At 51.2% G+C, this 18,129-nt stretch overlaps 1 protein-coding gene across 1 annotated transcript in view; it reads right to left on the reverse strand.

Moving 5' to 3' along the window:
* Positions 1 to 854: 854 nt before the first annotated feature.
* The window catches only part of POMT2 (protein O-mannosyltransferase 2), a 36,478-nt gene continuing 19,203 nt past the window's right edge, over positions 855 to 18,129 (reverse strand). Inside the window, 19 exon segments of the mRNA XM_029062130.2 lie at positions 855 to 1,386; positions 3,374 to 3,441; positions 3,443 to 3,489; positions 3,718 to 3,817; positions 3,820 to 3,860; positions 6,359 to 6,464; positions 6,553 to 6,571; positions 6,573 to 6,610; positions 7,102 to 7,173; positions 8,613 to 8,689; positions 8,957 to 9,048; positions 10,102 to 10,253; positions 11,378 to 11,456; positions 11,898 to 11,958; positions 14,788 to 14,857; positions 16,228 to 16,296; positions 16,299 to 16,336; positions 16,852 to 16,934; positions 17,996 to 18,102. Coding sequence (XP_028917963.1) covers positions 1,281 to 1,386; positions 3,374 to 3,441; positions 3,443 to 3,489; positions 3,718 to 3,817; positions 3,820 to 3,860; positions 6,359 to 6,464; positions 6,553 to 6,571; positions 6,573 to 6,610; positions 7,102 to 7,173; positions 8,613 to 8,689; positions 8,957 to 9,048; positions 10,102 to 10,253; positions 11,378 to 11,456; positions 11,898 to 11,958; positions 14,788 to 14,857; positions 16,228 to 16,296; positions 16,299 to 16,336; positions 16,852 to 16,934; positions 17,996 to 18,102 — 1,425 coding nt within the window. The 3' untranslated portion in view covers positions 855 to 1,280.

Consider the following 18,129-nt stretch of genomic DNA (forward strand, 5'->3'; position numbering starts at 1 on the left):
GGCCGGTCTTGAGGAAAGGGACAAAGACCTCTGTGACCTCCAGGCTCCTCACCTCCAAGGGTCAAAGATCTGGGCCTCTCTCCTCCCCCTGCACAACTCTCACCTGCCCGACTGGGTACCACCCAGAGCGAAGGGGCAATTGGAAACGCTTCGAGCCGAAGGAATCTCAGTGGGAGATTGTTTCCCAGGCCAAATGGCTGAGAGCTGGTGCCCCCCCGCAAGGAGCTGGGAGATAAGATGAGAGGAGGGGAAGCAGAAAACATACAGGAACCCCTGCTAGACTGTAAACTCCTGGAGAGCAGGAATTGTATCGAATGAACTCTGGCAGGCTCTCCCGAGCGCTTCAGCCCAGGGCTCGACCCACAGGAAATGCTCAGGAAATGCCATGGACGGATTGACTTATTGATCCTTTTCTCCCTAGGATGCGCAACTCATGTCTAGGTCCCAGGCAGGGAAGCAGGCAGTCAGCTGCCACTGAAAACATGTTCTAAACCAGAGAGGGATGCCTGGCAGGGTGATTGTGAGATCCGTGAGGAGAGATCTGGGGCCCCCGGATCCGGGCCCGTTCTCTCATTCAGGGGTGATGCTGGTTTAGTAGAAGGAAGCGAGGACAAGAGAGACTCACCGACCCCGCATCTGCTCCGCCTGGGTGTCCCAGCCAGCCCTGGGGCTGAAGCTCCTGGTCCTCGGAGTCCCTCCCCACAGCCCTTTCAGAGCCCCTTTAGGATCACACTCTCCCTCACCCAAGGACTCATAGCACATCGAGCCATGACAGAGAAACTCCAACATGAAACACCACCTCAAAATGCTACTGATCACCCTAAACTGACCCTTAACATCATGACACTGTGATATCCAGTCAACCGCTCTTGCATACAACCAGTCCCTTGAAGGTTCACACACATGGCAACACATTCCTTACAAACATACCTCAAACCCTTGCAGGCTCCCTCCCTTCCCCCCCGCCCGCCCCCTTTGGTCACTCACTGACGAACCCAGATTACCCCGAGAGGGAGATGTTCCACCCCAAAACTGCCCCAGGAGAACGTCCACGGGATGTGTGGAGTCTCGGGCCTCGGGCACCGCCGACTCTGCTCCAGAGGTGTGTTGCTAGAGAACCGGAGGGTTGGGGGCAGCAGGCTTGCCAGTGTCCTCAGGAGAAGAATGTTCCTTCAGCTACTTGCCTGAAGGAGCACCACAGAGCCAGATCCACGGACGATTTCCTCCAGATTTGGTCCTCGGTGGCCTGCTGGGAGCCTCCTGGGAAGCCGTCGTGAGCTCTAAAACTCCCATGAGTCCAGCCACCTTAGTCCTGCCATTGGGCTGTGGGGGTCCTGAGCCAGGGGACCGACCATTCCGTAGGACAGAGGGTGGAAAAGGTAGAAGCTAGAGGGAAGAAGTCAAGAGAGCGGGTCAGCATCTGAGAGACAGAGACGGGGAAACAAGAGCAAAGTAACCCTGACTCTCTCAGCAAGACATCCAGGTGGGGGATCCTGTTGTCTGGGAAAGAGACTGGACCGATGGTGCAGAATCCAATACCACGTTGGGGAAAAGACCAGTTTTGATTTTGGAAATGCCCTCCAAAAGACCCTCCAGCGGCAGAGGGCCAAGGCTTGTCGAGGGCAAAACTCACTGCTTCAGGCAAAAACTCACTGCTTCAGAAAGACCTCTTTGTAAGCACAGAGGCAGCGAGGAGGACAGGGGAGAATGGAACTGTAAGCTCGATCTGGCAGGGTCCTCTCTGAATCAGGCCACTCCCTTCAGTGATATCCAATGTCCAATCAATCGATGGTATTTACTGAGCGCTTACTGTGTGCAGAGCACTGGGAGAGTATAATTATAAGATAACAGAGTTGGTAGGCTCATTTCCTGCACACAGTGAGCTTAGTCTAGAGGACGAGCTTACTCACTGTGGGCAGGGAACGTGTCTACCACCTCTATTTTACTCTCCCAGGCGCTTAGTACAATGCTGTTCATATGGTATGCACTCAAATACCATTGACGGATTGACTGGAAAGATCAGGTGGGAATCTGGGCAATCCTTCCTTCTCCAAGGTGTTAAACCGAAGAGTTCTCCCTCTAATCTGTAAATTCTTGTGGTTGGATGACTCCTTTGTACTGTATTCTCCCAAGTGCCTCATATAGTGTTCTGCACACAGTAGGGCTCTCAGTAGATACCACTGATTATTCACTGACTGACTGAGGTTGGGCCCTCGGATCCTGAATGTAAAATGTTCCCTTTGCCTTCCCTTCTCGTAACCGCCCCCCGCCCCCCCCCTCCCCCGACTCTTCTGTACTCTCACCTGACACTGGCTGTTATTCCCTCTCTGTCCAGGACTGAGGAATGCACATTACGTGCAAGTGCTCAGGGCAATGCACAGAAAAAGAGCTACCCAACATCCAGCACTTACAAATCATCAATAAGAGGCCTGCAGACATCGACATCTGTCGGGGACAAAGCCAAGCCTACCTTGGCTCCTTCTAGCCAGGGCTTTCCTCTCCCCAGATAGCCTGGTTTGATTATGTTCGGAGGCAAGACCTTTCCTGGGCCCTTAGAAAAAGTCTCGGCCTCAAGCTGATAAGGAGCGTCATGACATTCCACCAATCCCTCTAGCTGCTGCGAGGAGCTGAGGGGAGGTTTTGGGAGGCAAGAAGAGGGTTAGGGGGAGGGAGAGAGACTGCCTGGGAAGAAAGCGCTATTCCCGCAGTCAAAACACCAGAGTACGAAGGGGCTGTGGCGTGGTCTCCCTCGACCCATCACACTGGACAGAAACTCATCGGGTCTGGTGATATCACATCACGGTAACCCGTGGCTAGGATGCCAAAGAACAGATGAAAAAGAGAGAGGCACACGGAGTAGAAGAGTGGGAGAGATGCCTCCCAGGGATTGGCAATTCATCCCACCCAGGCCAGGGGATGTCTTCTAGGAAGGGGAGACACCTAGTGGGCTCACAGCTGTGACTGGTTACACACTGGACACCTTCCAGACTTGGGCTTCCTTCGCCCCTCTCACCTCTCCACTCTCTCCCTTCCCTTTCCCAACCTCCCCTCCTCCTCCCCACCTCTGTCTGACCACTCTACTTCCCTCCCGTGCCTGTCACACCAAAAACTGAGAGGAAAGAAGAGCGTGTGCGCTCTCGTGTCCATCTTCTCCGCTTCCGAGAGAAAGCTTCTTCAGGGCAGGAAACACATTTTTCTGGGGTGAGCACGTTCTGGAGCTGATAAGTCAGCAGTAAGAACGACAACAATGGGGAGGGGGCTGGAAGAGGGAGAATGAAAAGCCAATATTCTAAGCAGCAAAACTTGCCAACTTCCCAGAGAAGAGGGGGTTGACTGGAGGCCCAGCCCCTCGGGCCCCCGGGTCCAGTCTTACCTATAGGCAGTACCCAGGATCATGCTCAGGATCCCGAAAATATGTATCCTCCTAGCCAGGTTGAAAGGATGCCAGGCGCCAGGCGCAGAACCTCAGGAAGGTGTCCCAGGTGATCCCTAGGAGGGGGCAGAGGGGAGAAAGTGGCCAGGCTCGGGTCAGAGACACAAACACACACACACCCAGCCAGCAGAGTCAAACCACCTGAACCCATTCCACCCCGCTGTCGTAGCCGAGCCAAGGGTTCGGTTATTTCTCGACTCCCTTCTCTACTCCCTCATCAGTCCCCTTGTCTTTCTCCATCCGGCCCAGCATATGGCCCGGCAGGCGGTCCGGAGGGCGCTTACCTGTTAACATGCTGGAGAAAAGCATGGCTGGGAAGTAGTGATGGAAGTAGAGACTCGGCCCAATGGCGAAGAATGGGAGTAAGTGGAGCAGCCAGCCCAAGCCAGCACCTGACCCCCTCCATGCAGCAGGACGCGGGCCAGCCCTAGAATGCAGCCACACGCCTTGCGTCGGATCGACGGCTTCCGTCTCCCCGGTTACTCAGCATGAGGTCTGGCGGGATGGGGCCGGGGGGACCCAGGGATCCCAGACAGGCCTTGATTCCTGGCGCCCTCCAAGTGAGAGCAAACAGTAGTAATAATAACTATGTGGTGGGAGCATTCACTGAGCATCCCCTACTAACCCTGGCCTCCATCACATCTGTCGTGTGACCTTAGGCAAGTCATTTAACTTCTCTGGGCCTCAGTTACCTCATCTGTAAAATGAGGATTAAGAGAGTGAGCCCCATGGGGGACAGGGACTGTGTCCAACCTGATTAATTTATATCTACCCCAGGGCTTAGAACAGTGCTGGCACATAGTAATCACTGAAGAAGTACCATTATATTATTACGCGATGCACTACAGCACTGTTTAACCTCATCTTTTATGAGAGATCATTCTGCAATGTTGAATTTTAACCTGTTTTTCACTGCCTACTTTGAGCACACCCTGAGAGCCAGGAATTGTGTCTGATAATCACCTGTGCATTCTTTCCCAGTGCTTAGTAAACTGCCCTGCACACAGAAAGCATTTAATAAACACTTCCCCTAGTATGACATTATAAACTATCTATTTATACAATTACTGTCCACCACTCTAAACCGTAAGCTCACCGTGGACAGGGAACGTGTCTACCGAACTGTTGTACTGTACTCTTCCGGGCGCTTATTAAAAGTGTTCCACACAGTCTAAGCACTTCAAATACCATTAATGATGATGATGATGATAATTACTAGCTGGATTAGGTTATTGTTCAGTGAAGTCTGTCCCCCTCTTAGACTGAGAGCTTCTTAACGGTTAGGGCTGTCTTATTGACTTTTCACATTAATTATCACAGGTGTTTCACATTGTAAGAGCTCAATAAATGTTAGTGATGCATTATTACTATTTAACTATATTATACTGTATATTATATAATAATAATAATATAACCACCAGAACAATACAACAACAGATTGTACCGTTCAACTAATCCCGTGGTTTACAATGCAATACAGAATCCTTGAGCAATCTTGGTCACTCACAGTCTGCTGGGGTTAAATCGGGACAAAAAGCTGCTTTTTTGGCACCAAAGTTATGCACTGATCCAAATTCAGCCATCCAGACGGAAGGCATCCAGCCTCAGGCGCCAGATGGATCCCTCAGTTTCCCTCAGCTCTGCCAGCCCAAAGCAGACCCATCCAGCTAAAGGAATGCTCCTTCCTCCCTGCTCTAAACTCTTCAACTGTCCACCCTTCCCTGGCTTGAGGAACCAGGGCTTGCAGTCGTCCACCAACGACCCCAAATCAATCAAATCAACACTACTTACTGAGCACCTTCCACTGCTGCGTACTAAATGCATAGGAGAATGCCACAGAACTAGTATGCATGATCCTCAGCCCTTATGGAGCTTACAATCTAGCAAGTGCGCTAAGTACTAGCTAAATTCTAGCCTAAAAAGAAGAAAAAGGGTATAAGCACCTGCATGTAACTCTTGTGGGGAATGTTGTCTACTTAAGTGCTTAGGTGGCGTAGAGGGCTTAAAGGGGGAATATACAGTGGGAGATGAGAAAGTCAGTCAGGGAAGGCCTCCTGGAGGAGATGGAATTTCAGACTTAAAAGACGGAGAGAGCTGTGGTCCGCTGACGTGTGGAGTACAGGGTGGGTACACAGAGGGGGAGCCGCGGGAGCAATGGGTCGGGGCAGATGAGAAGAAAAGGCTTGGTGAACAGGTTCACTTGAGAGGAACTAAGAACGCGAGCTGGGGTGGCAGTGGGAGACGAGAGCAGGTGAATTCCAGAGGGAGATGGGGTCGATTGAGAGCTGCCTCAAAGTAGGAGTCTCTGCTTGATGCAGAGAGGATTGCGGAAATCACTGAAGGTTTCTGAGGAGCGTGGAGATGCATGCAGAATGAAGAGAGCCTACTAAAGGAAGCAGGCAGGACCACCTAAAAGCAAAATCTGCCAGAAAGCACCTGGTTTCCCTGCTTGCATTAGCCACTAGCACAGATGGCCAGTCGGGGACTTTTTTTCATGGTATTTGTTAAGTATACTCTGGGCCAGGCACTGTACTAAACGCTGCAGTAGATACAAGCTAATCAGGTTGGAGACAGCCCAAAATCCCTGTTTTTACAGATCAGGTAACTGAGCACAGAGAAGTTAAGTGACTTGCCCAAGGTCACACAGCAGACAAATGATGGAGTGGGGATTAGAACTCAGGGTCCTTCTGACTTCTGGGCCTGTGCTCTCTCCACTAAGCCTCGCTGCCTCTGGATTAGGGTTGGACCTTAGAGAGCTGGGTTTGGAGCAGAAAGCAGCTCCTAGGAGCTCTCCTCTTCCCCAGGGGGCAGTCAGGGCCTAAAGGGAAGGAAAATGAGAGGAGCATTACATGCTTCTCCCTTGCCCTGGGATGGGGGTGCTTCAGCCTTTGGGCCTGGTTCCTAAAATGAGATCTAGAACCTGACCTTTGGCCTCTGCTGGCAAGCGAACTCCTCTCTGCAGAGTCACCATGGTGATGCTTCCCAGGAAGAGATAAAGGCCAATGCTCAGCAGATTCAACCACCAGACCACCTAATAAGGGATGGACAAAGGACAGGATTGAGAGCGAGATAGCCCCCGTGGCCAGATGTCAGAAACGAATTTCAAGAAGAGCACTCACTGGATTCCCAAGTAAATACACGCATAATCTGTTCGTTGATGGCCGAGAAACGCAGGCCCTGAGGGGGAAAAATAACAATCAGGGAGAGCTGAGAATCCCCAACTTTCGTTCATTCTATCGTATTTATTGAACATTTAACACGTGCGGAGCACTGCACGAAGCACTTGGGAAAGTAAGATACAACAATAAACTGCTTATCCAGGGCCATTCTAAAAAGGAATTTGCCACCCTGCACTGGCCTTATTCAGCCGTCAGAGAACCTTCAGAATCAAATCATATGTTGGCTACTGAGGACGCAAATGCTGGGTGACCATAGGGTCGGGGCAAAGAACTCAAGTCTGCAGCTGATCCCGACTTTAGGCCCACAGACCTTTCGATGGGCCACATCCCAGTGGACGCAGTGCTCGGCTCCAGCCGCTGCAGAGAGACCCCCGGCTGGGAAAGGAAGTACTGAGGCTCCGGACGTGACATGAGTCAGGACGGGGCCTCCGAGGGTGCCTCGCTGGCTTCTCTGCCAAGGCCACGGGAGGAGAAGCTTCAAAATCGTACCTGGTAGTTAACGGGCCAGTGCCAAGGCTTGGATGTGACTTCATTTTCCTTGGGCTTGAGGCCGCTGTTCCCCTGCAGGAAGATCAAGAGATAAGACCGGAGGCCGTTGGGCTGCAGGGCCGAGCGGCAGCTCGGTCCAGAGGCGGGGGGCCGCATAGTGAGGGGCAGGGAGGCAGAAGCTGGTTTCCTTGCTTTCCTGGGTGGCCGGGATGACCCCGGTTCATAGGGCATCTGGTGGGTGCTCGGCCTGGACACGACGGTTGGCCAGAAACTCTTGGAACATACAAATACCCGACGACTCCAGTGGCAGTGGATTCTACCCCCGGGCCCAAGTGTAACTGAAAAGGCTAAAGGAGGTCAGCAGTCCCCACCACCGGCCAGAAACCCAAACCGTGTGGGGTGTGGTATAGGCTTCTCGAGAAACTTCTCTGGCAGCAGTGGCGTAGACTACTTCTATTCTCCAAATTGGGTCAGTAGTATTTACTGAGCACTTACTGTCTGCAGAGCACTGTACTAAATGCTTGGGCAATACAACAGAGTTGGTAGACCCGTCCCCTGCCCACCGAAAGCTAACAGCCTAGAAATGACAGAAAAAGAAAGGATACATCTCTAGGTGCAAGTTGCTTCTCCGGCTTAGTGGTCTGGCTCTCTGGCTTAGAGCTGGGGATGCTAACTGACCTCTGGACCTGAGGCTCCCATCCCCGGCCTGGCCTCCGGGCTTCCACTCAACCTGACCACTGTTAGCACCAGTGCTTTCTCTCCTGCAGTATCTTTCCACTTCTCGGACTACCTCCCATTCCAAATTTCAAATGAAAAGCCTCTCTTCCCTTCCTTACCACTACCTGTCCGACAACAACAACTGAGGGAGAGAGAACTGAGCTCTGAAGCCGTATTCTCGAACGCCTTTCTGGAATGACGCATTGTATGATGAGTGCTTACCCCCAAAAGGGCTGTATTGTAAGCCGTGGCATGCTACAGTGACAGCTATGAATAGTGACCCTGACCATTGGTGACCCTGGCGCCATTTCTTGCTGCCCCCGCAGCCACCTCCCAAACCCGGGTGATGACATCATTTGTAACATTTGGATAAAGACCAGTCATGATCCTAGAGAAACATTCAGCTTCTCATCTTGTTACAAAGGGGCTCTCCTGGAGCCTAAACCTTCCCTTGCTGGTTTTCAAGGAGGGCGCCTGTATAAAACAATCTATGATCTGCTGGTCACTAATCATTTCCTGAAGAGTCCTAGAGGAAAACAGCTCTCAAAGGAAGAAAGCAAGATGTAATTCAAGCCACTGGGGCCCCATCCAAGACAACGGTTTTGGCTTAAATATCTAGGTTAGAAGAGGATGAGGGAAGAGTCTTGCTAAGGCTCACGGGGACTGACAACTTTGGGGAGCTTTCCACATGGGGGGGAAGGTGTGACTCTCCACATGCCAGTCCTAGTGTGATGACCCAATTGGTGATTTCCTGGGAGATCTAGGAGAGCCAGCTTTAAACAGGGCAATCTCACCCGGATCATGACCATGTGGGACTCCAGGAGGATCTCGGGAAAACTGGGCTTCAGCACCTCCAGGCTGATATTTGGCACTGGGGGAGGAAAGAAAAAGGGAAGAGGAATAAGGCAGAGCAGTTTCTCACCATTTCCTCCCATCAACACAAGTTCTACATCGAGGGCGTGTTGATGTGGCAGGTGAAAAGTCAAGGTCAAGGGTGCTGGGGAACGTGGACAAATTATTGGCCCAGTTACCCAAGTAAGGGCGGTAAAAGCCTGACTTTGAAGTAAGGCGGCTCCCTCGGACCCAACGGTCCATAACCGTTCCAACCCGGCCCAGGTGGAAGGGGGCACTCACTCACATTTAGGATTGATGTGGTCCTCGATGTTCCAGACAGAATTGGGGGTTTCCTTCAGGTAAGGGGTGCAGGTGACCTCCAGCTGCTCCCAGCCCCTGTGAAATGAATCCACAAATGTCTCTGAGCGCTTGAACCCAACCCTATTTGGCTGACTCTTTTAGGTTGCCCTGTCTTCTTCCAAAAGACTCCAGAGCAGAACAGTATTTTAACTTTTTCAGGCAGAGAGACTGGTGGGGAGAAAGGAGCAGAGGTTTGCCAGTCAGGGGACTTGGGTTCTAATGCCGGCTCTGCCTCTTACCTGGTGTGACACCTTGGGCAAGTCGCTTAGCTACTCTGTACCTGTTTCTTCACCTGTAAAATAAAGAACTGAAATACCAGTTCTCCCTACCTCTTAGACTGAGAGAACCATGTGGGACAGGGACTGAATCTGATCTGATTACCTCTTCATCTGGCCCAGCACAATGTTCAGAAGTGCTTAATGAATACCATCTTTTTTATTATTATCATAATCATCATTATCATCATTAAGAGCACTTGCCCAAGGCCCCAGAGCCAATTAGTGAGAGAGGCAGAATACAGTCCTGTCAGCCTGACTGCTCACTGGTGTTGTTGAGAGATCAACCCGTAAACCCACGCTCTGTAGCTAGAGCAAGGTCCTGCTTCGGAGCTCCCTTTATGGTCTCTTTCTGTCTTTGGCCATTTTTCCCCTCCAGTCCCCTTTGAGGGAAATCGCTGGGACAGGAGAGTCCAATGGCAATGTAGTTCTTAGGAAGCAGCCTGACCTAGTGGAAAAACCCCGGGGCCTGGGATTCACAGGACCTAGATTCTAATCCCGGCTCTGCCATCTGTCTGCTCTGTGACCTTGGGCCAGTCGCTTAACCTCTCTGTGCCTCAGTTCCAGCTGCAAAAAGGGGGCTCGCTGTCTTTTGTCCCTCTTACACAGAATGTGAGCCTCTCATGGGACCCGATTATCTTTCTACCCCAGCGCTTAGTACAGTGTCAAGCACATAGTAAGCACTTAAATACCACAATTATTACTATTAGGAAGCCAGCCTATAGACTGTCTTGGCAGGTACTGAACAGAAAGCCGCCCTGACCGAAAGGGCCCAGGCCTCGGACGTGAGCCCCCAAGAGGGCCAGGGGCTCACCACTTGGGTAGCGTCTTCCCCGAAGAGCCCAGGACACAGCCAGTGGCCAGGTGGATCAGTCGGATCCGGCTGCGTAAGACCTTGATCCGGTTCCCAGCTTTGCGGTTCATCACTTCGATCCGCCAGAAATCATTCGAGTCTCCCGTGCCGTTCTGCGTGGTGGACCAAGCCGAGAGCACACGGGAAGCAAGAGGAGTTCGGGGGGAAAGAGCAGACAAGAAGGGAGAAGGGAATGGAGCTCACTCAAGAGTCATCGGGTTTAAAAGGGCTACCTTCAGCCTCCTTTGAAGCCAGGGCAGTCAGGGGCCACCACCAGGAAGCCATCGTGTCCAAGGCATCTGCCCCATCACTGGGAGTACTGCTGGCTTAGTCGGCCACTCGAGTGCTTGCTCTGTGCTCTCTCTCCCCGGCACATAGTAGCCCGCACAGAGTAAGCGCTCATTACATGACTATATATTGATGGACTAATATTGATGACCAAGGACAGGAGATCCATGCCCAGAATCTAGGGTTTGGATGGAAGAGAAACAGTTTTCTTGAATACCAGATTCCAGTTTTCGCTGGACTCTAAAAATAGGGGAGTTTGGGGGTCTACTCCTATTTCGACTCATGGACCTAGATCTCGCCCATCACCTGGCCACCACCCTCACCTCACCTTGGCCAACGGGACTAGATTTTGGCCTTTTCCACCCCAGAGGTTGGCCAACTGGGGGGGGGGGGGGGGGGGGGCGGCAGCTATGAGATATGGCAGGAGTGTCCTCTGTAAACTGTAATTCAAAAATTTACTTACTGACCCTACAAAGAGGATTAATCCCAGAAAAACGGGATTGGACGAAGGAGCCAACGAAGCTACTCTCCACGTTAAATGGAGATAAAGTCCCCTAGGCTCTCCCAAGATATAGCAACCAATGCTATGTCAAGAGGAATCTGGAGAAGGTCAAAGGGGCACTAGATTATCTCTACACGCATCCAGAGACACAAAAATCTCCACAGCTTTGAGTTGTCGGCCCTTACCTCAAAGTTAGTTCAAAACAGCCTTCTTACTTAACATGTACGAAAAATATTACTAGTGCTACAAAGAAGCTGTAAAATATAAATATTACAGGGTACGGACGGCGGTTTTACGGATTAGCTTTTCCAAAAGGAGCCAGCCCCAATCTTATTGTTACCCTAATGCTGCCTCAAAGCTGGCATTACACATCTTCACAGACGCAGCCAATCGCTCTCCTGGGACCGATACTTGCTACCACGCTCGGAACATTGGCCGTTGACTTACCACCCCGTAGCCAGTGACCTGATAGTGCTTCCGGGTCATGGGGGCCTCATGCTGGTGACTATGTAGGTTTCGCGAAGTCCTGGAATTCAAAGGAAAAGGGTGTTTAGCTTAAACTGCAGGCCACGTAAGGTGGAACTTCAATTCCGACTACTGGTGTTGCGGTGCGTCAAGCGAAACTGAAGGATTTGGGGGGCTCAGAGGGGATCGAGGCGAAGGAGGGTTTGAACTTTTAAAACCGGTCCTCTCTTCTGGGTCCCCAAGAGCTCCCTGAAGTCTGTGGACAGAAGTATAAGGCAGCAGCTCTCTGGTCCCCCCAGACAAAGTATGAGGCAATATGAGAAGAAGCAGGAAGCACACTGCTTCCAAACAGTTCCCAGTTAATTCCCAAACAGGGCCACCGGTTAAACATTTCCCCATCTACCAAGGGTACATCTGGTCTGTTTCCCGTTTAATTCCAACTAACTGGGAAATGAGAACCCACACCCTGACCCCTGACCCCCAGGCCCTCGAACAGCCTTACTCTTTGTGCTCCAGCCGAATGATGTCTCCATGTCTCACAAATTCCACTGTGAAGGAAGGATCTGAGGGATGGACCAAATGAGAAATCACAGGACAGGAATGATCCCTGAACAAGGCAGTGAGAAGCAGCGCGGCCTAGTGGAAAGAGCTCAAGCCTGGGCGTCAGAGAACCTGGGTTCTAATCCCAGCTTCGTCACTTGTCTGCTGTGGGGTCTTGGGCAAGTCACTTTGCTTCTCTGGGCCTCAGATTCCTCATCTGTAAAATGGGGATTAAGACTGGGAGCCCCAAGTGGAACACGGACTGTGCCCAACCTGATTAGCCTGTACCCGGCGCTTAATACAGTGCCTGGCACATAGTAAGCACTTATCACAAAACAAACAACATCAAGAAAAAAAACCAAAGCCACCTGGCTCAATCCCTGTTTTGGGCTCCTCCCTGCCATTCATGGGGACTGCTCCCGAAAACGCGGGGGATCGGCCAATTCTGTATTCAAGGCCAATAAGAATCCCGACGGATGCTGATGGGCAAAAAGATATGGCGATGAAACCGAGATACGAACAGGCCACAGCAGCTACCCGGGCCAAGCAGTAAAGCCCTCGGGGAATTGAGGCTCTGGAAATAGACTGGGACCCGGTCGTAACAGAAATTTACCAGCTCTGAGGCTGCTGAGGAGAAATAATAAATCTACCTGATATAAATAGAATTCCATCTAAAACACCAAATTGCTGGCTCTCCGGAGAAATTCCTGAGAATTTCTAAACAACATTATCTTTCCAGAACTCTAGGGAGAGACGTCACGAAGTGAAACAAGACATGTCGGGAAGGAAGTCTCCAAATAACTGAAGCCTAACTTTACAGTTTGGGGCTTTAACAATGGTGTTCATTTCTCTACTGACCAGACTTAAGATACACATGCATCGGTAACCCTATGTCTCAGCCTGGGCCTAACATTCAAGAAGACATCATGGTCCAGGGACATCAGCAGATTTGGCTCTACTTACTATTATTATGAGTAGAACTAGTAGTAAGTAGTATTTGTTACGCACTTACTGAGTACCAAGCCCTGTGCTAAGCACTGTGGGTAGATGCAAAATAATCAGGTCGGGTAGAGTCCCTGTCCCACAAGGAGCTCACAGTCCAAGGAGGTGAGATAACAGAACTGAATTCCCATAAACACAGATGGGGAAACTGAAGCATAGAGAAGTTACACGGAAGGCAAACTGTGGAGCCAGACTTAGAACCCGGGTCCCCTGACTCCCAGACCCAAGCTCTTTCCACTAGACCACCTTGCTCCTGAATGTAGAGAAGCAGAGTGGCCTAGTGGAAAGAGCTTGGGCCTGGGAGTCAGAGGACCTGGGTTCTGATCCCCGATCCGTCCCTTGCCTTCTAGGAGACCTGTGTGACCTGCTCTGTGCCTCAGTTCTCTTCTCTGTAAAATGGGGATTCACTACCTGTTCTCCCTCCCACTTGTATTGTGAGCCCCATGTGGGACAAGGACTGTGTCTTCCTGCTTATATTTTTATCTACCCCACTGCTCAGTACAGTGTTTGGCACATGAAAAGCACTTAAATACCATAATTCTCATTCTCATTATCTTCCCTCTTTTTGCACTGAATGCTACAAGGCTCCTCTTCAACTTCACCAAATTTAAACTTAATTCCACACCTTTCAGAGGGGTTCAAAACTCATGTGTGGGGTGAGGTGTGATAGGCATAACCTTAGACCACTCAATCGTACTTACTGAGCGCCTACTCAGAAGCTTACAGGCTCGAGGAGATCCAGTGGATTTAACCATCCCCGGTAAGGAGAGGTGAGGGATTTTAAACAAAGCCAGAAAACTGTTCTGCAAGCCGTCTTACAAACAACCAGGCTAAAAACCACGCTGGCCGACGGAGGAGGTGAAATGAGAAAGCAGGCGAGGAGAAATGAATGGCGGTAAGGACAGTTGGCAAGGCTGGGAAAAGCCAGCATACCCATTCCCGTCCGAGAAGGATCACCCTAACATAGGTGAATCAAACAGACAATGAGCCAGCGAGAGTGCAAATGAAGGTGAGTGGGAGGCGCTCTCTGCCCTCTCCCTGGCTGGAGCGGAAGGCCTGACCTGCAGGCAGCAATCTGTCACCCTCTAGAGAAGAAGCCCTTCGTGGGAGTCAGTCTGTTGGGTTGGCTCCCACCAGGTGGCTGAAGCACAGGGCGAAACCCTGGCCAGGGGCCCATGGCCCAGCCCGACCCAAGCCGCGGTGGCCTTGGAAGCCACTTCCTGTAGATCGGTGGACAACCATCTATTCTGCTGGAACAACGGGAGCCGCTGTGTGCTGGAATGGGCCGCCATGAAATGAGGGCAGCTGCCATCTGCTACCTGGCGCTGCCTGTAGGCTCCTTCCTTCCGGGCAAGCGATGATAACAATAATAATAATAATAGTATTTGTTTAGCACTTACTACATACCAATGCACTATTCTAAGCACCGCAGTAGATCCAAGTTAATCAGATTGGACACAGTCCCTGTCCCGTATGGGGCTCACAGTCGTAATCCCCATTTTACAGATGAGGTAACTGAGGCCCAGAGAAGTTAAGCGACTTGTCCAAGGTCATGCACAGCAGACATGTGGCAGAGCCGGGATTAGAACCCAGGTTCTTCTGATTCCCAGGCCTGGGCTCTGTCCACTAAGCAGCTCGGGTCTCCTCCTTCTAGGCTAAGCCTGCTCTCGGGCCCGCTTTGAAGAAGACTTCAGACCAGGGAAGCCCGGGTCTAAATGTTCGGCCCCAAAACCCTCCCGCCACCAGCCCACCCGTCCGTGGGTGGGAGAACATTAAAAAGAGGACCGAGACCACGAGACGGCACCGAGAAACGTCGGTTCCCCGGCCGGCCTGGCCCACTTTCTGCTTACCTGTGTTGACGCTGGGTTTTTTCACAATCCACAGGTTGTTATAGTCCTTGTGAAGATACGTCGTGACCTGAATGACACAAGAATGCTCCAATCGATCTGGGCCTCTCCCCTCTGCACCCCTCTCCCATATATCTCCATGTCTCCAAAGCCGGGAATGAGGAGTGACTTAAGGGTCACGACTGCTGCCAGAGAGTATGAAGGCAGGATGCCTTCACAATGATCTGCTTTGGTTTGGTTTGGGATATCTGATGCTGTGTGTATGGGTGGGTGGGGGAGGACTGCATCTGTCTGTCGCAGTTTGCTTTTAAATTGCAAGCTCCCTGAGGGCAGGACAATCAATTAATCAATAGTATTGACCGAGTGCAAACCCCCTGTACTACTAAGCGCTTGAAAGTCAACTGTCAATCAATGCTATTTATTGAGCAATTACTATATGAGGAACACTGTACTAAGCATGGGGGAGAGTACAATGCAACACAGTTTGCAGGCACACACTCTAGGAGGGCAAACCCAGAACCCCACAAATAGCTTCAGAAACACTGGAAAAAAATAAAACAACAAAACCACACACAACAACAACAAATATTCCAAATATCTACCCAACATTTCATGGTGCAGGTTATAGACTTGTGAGACAGGAAGGATGGTGGTGCTGTCTACGGTGATGGGAAGGCCAGGGTTTGGGTGGGAAGATAAGTTCTGTTTTTGACATGTTTAGTTTTAGGTGACAGCAGGTCACCCAAGTAGAGATGCCCTGAAGGCAGGAGGAGATAATAATAATAATAATGTTGGTATTTGTTTAAGCGCTTACTATGTGCAGAGCACTGTTTCTAAGCGCTGGGGTAGATACAGGGTAATCAGGTTGTCCCATGTGAGGCTCACAGTTAATCCCCCATTTTACAGATAGGTCATTGAGGCACAGAGAAGTTAAGTGACTTGCCCACAGTCACACAGCTGACAAGTGGCAGAGGTGGCATTTCAACTCATGACCTCTGACTCCCAAGTCCGGGCCTCTTTCCACTGAGCCACGCTGCTCTCTGTGGAACTGTAGAGAAGGAGGGAGATTGGGTTGGAGACGTAGCTTTGGCAGTCCCCTGCATAATCAACTGATAGTTGAAGCCACGTGAGCGACTGAGTTTCTCCCCGAGGCGTGGATGTGGATGGAGAATAGAAGGGAAGTGCTCAATACACAGCATTGATTGTTGCTGGAGAACTGAGTTAGGAGTAAGGCCATTCGGGGCTAGAGAGTGAGGCGGCCCCCAGGTTCAACTCCCTCTAGAGACTGCCAGGTTCTACCAATTCCCAAGAGAGTAGTGGAGAGGATAGGGCGACGAACATCTCCTCCCTCATATTATTACCAAAATAAGAAATATCATGGATGGGGGCCAGAGGGGCAGGAGGGAGTGGGGAGGGGGCCTGTCGCCCGGCTCGCTCACCTGCCTGCTGGCGGGCGCCAATTCCCTCAGGGTACAAGTGCCAGTGAGAGTGCAGGTAGCCACTGGCCATTCCGGGAGATTCTTCACCGTGATCACAGAGCCGTAGGCCAGGTCTGGGGGGAGGAAGGGGTGACAGAGCTGTGCCACTCCTCCAAGGCCTCCCCCGAACACACACGGGTTCCTCAGAACCCCCGAACCAACGGCTCCCAGAGAACGTGGACTGTCACCCTCCGTCACCCCCTGACAAGCGCAGACGGTTGAACAAGGCAGCTTAAGCCGCTGCTCCTGTTGCCTAGCCCACCCAGAGAGTGCCCTGTGGATCCCATTTCACCCCCTGGCCACAAAAATTAAGGCTGAAGACCTGCCCATCCCTCCCTGATCCAGGGCATCTCCCTCTGACCACCACGCACACGGGCCCGGAGATGAACTCCGCCATCATTGGCATCTTCTGCAAAAACAAAGGACTAGATATTTTCCTGAAAACCCTCCCCCGAGAGTCGCTCTACTGCAGCTCCCTCTCTGGAAAGGGGCCCAGGGACAGAGGTACTCAGCAACTAGCACAGGGCTTGGCACCCAAGTAAGCGCTCAACCGAGACCACGGTTACCACTCTTAGAGACGGACACTCACGCTCTGGTATGGAGGCATTGTGTAGGTTGTTCCCCGTCAGCCGGGATTGGAAGGCAGAGCTGAAGAAACCATCGCCGGGACCACTGGGGGGAAAAAAACGCAGCAAGATGAAATAATAATAATAATGATGATTGTGGTATTTGTTAAGGGTTTACTACGTGTCAGACACCGTACTAAGTGCTGCTTGGATCCGGGCAAATCAGGCTGGCCCAGGAGGTGCTCACTGTCTCAATCCTCTCATTTTACAGATGAGGTAACCGAAATACAGAGAAGTGAAGTGACTTAAACAAGGTCACACAGCAGACAAGTAGAGTGCAAATAGTATGCACTTAAATTAATTCATTCAACTGTATTTATTGAGTGCTTACTATATGCACAGCACTGTACTAAGCGCTTGGGAAGTACGATTCAGCAACAAAGAGAGACAATCCCTGCCCACAACGGGCTCACAGTCTAGAAGGGGGGAGACAGGATTAGAACCCATGACCTTCCGAGACCCAGGCCTGTGCTCTATCCATGCTGCTTCTAATGGGTAGGACAGGCGGGGTACTGGGGACAAGGGAGCTGAGGTTGAACTGCAAAGCGTCACGCTCCTTGAGTTAACAAAATGGGTTGAGGAGTTTCCCCTTCCCGGCTCCTCCCCACTACCAAGATAAAAACCTGAGTTCTAATCCTGGCTCCACCACTTGTCTGCTGTGCGATCTTGTCCAACTCATTTCACTTCTCTATACAATGGGGACTGGGAGCTCCGATGGGAAACATGGACCTTGACCAAACTGATTAGCATGTATCTAACCCAGTGTTTACAGCAGTGCCTGGCACCAAGTAAGGGCTTCAAAATTATATTAAAAGAACAACCAAAAAAAAACCTAACTCAGGGACTACCAAAACAGGCATGGTGGCTTTTGGGAGTTTCTCATTTTCTTTCTGCCAGGGCACTGATCTTTACCTTGCAAGATAACCTGAGTAAACAGAAGGGGGAGGGGATGGAGGGGGAGCAGGAAGGAGCGGAATATTCTTCCCTCACTCAAGCTGACTGCCCCTGCCTTTCTCAGGAATGATCCCAGCGAAGCTCAGGGCCTGAGAAAGGCACGAAAGACCCAGAGAAAGTCTGGGCGAGAGCGAGGGGTGGGGCAGGAAATACCTTCTATTCAACACGAGGAAGTGAACGGCAAACAGGGCTGTGTAGAGAGCAAGAGGCAGCACAATCAGACACAAGATCCGAGCCACCAAGTGTTTCCCCAGCATTACCTGCAACACAAAGGTCGATGACTCTGA

The sequence above is a fragment of the Ornithorhynchus anatinus genome, chromosome 1 (assembly GCF_004115215.2).
Source record: "Ornithorhynchus anatinus isolate Pmale09 chromosome 1, mOrnAna1.pri.v4, whole genome shotgun sequence".
Classification (NCBI taxonomy): Eukaryota; Metazoa; Chordata; class Mammalia; order Monotremata; family Ornithorhynchidae; genus Ornithorhynchus; species Ornithorhynchus anatinus.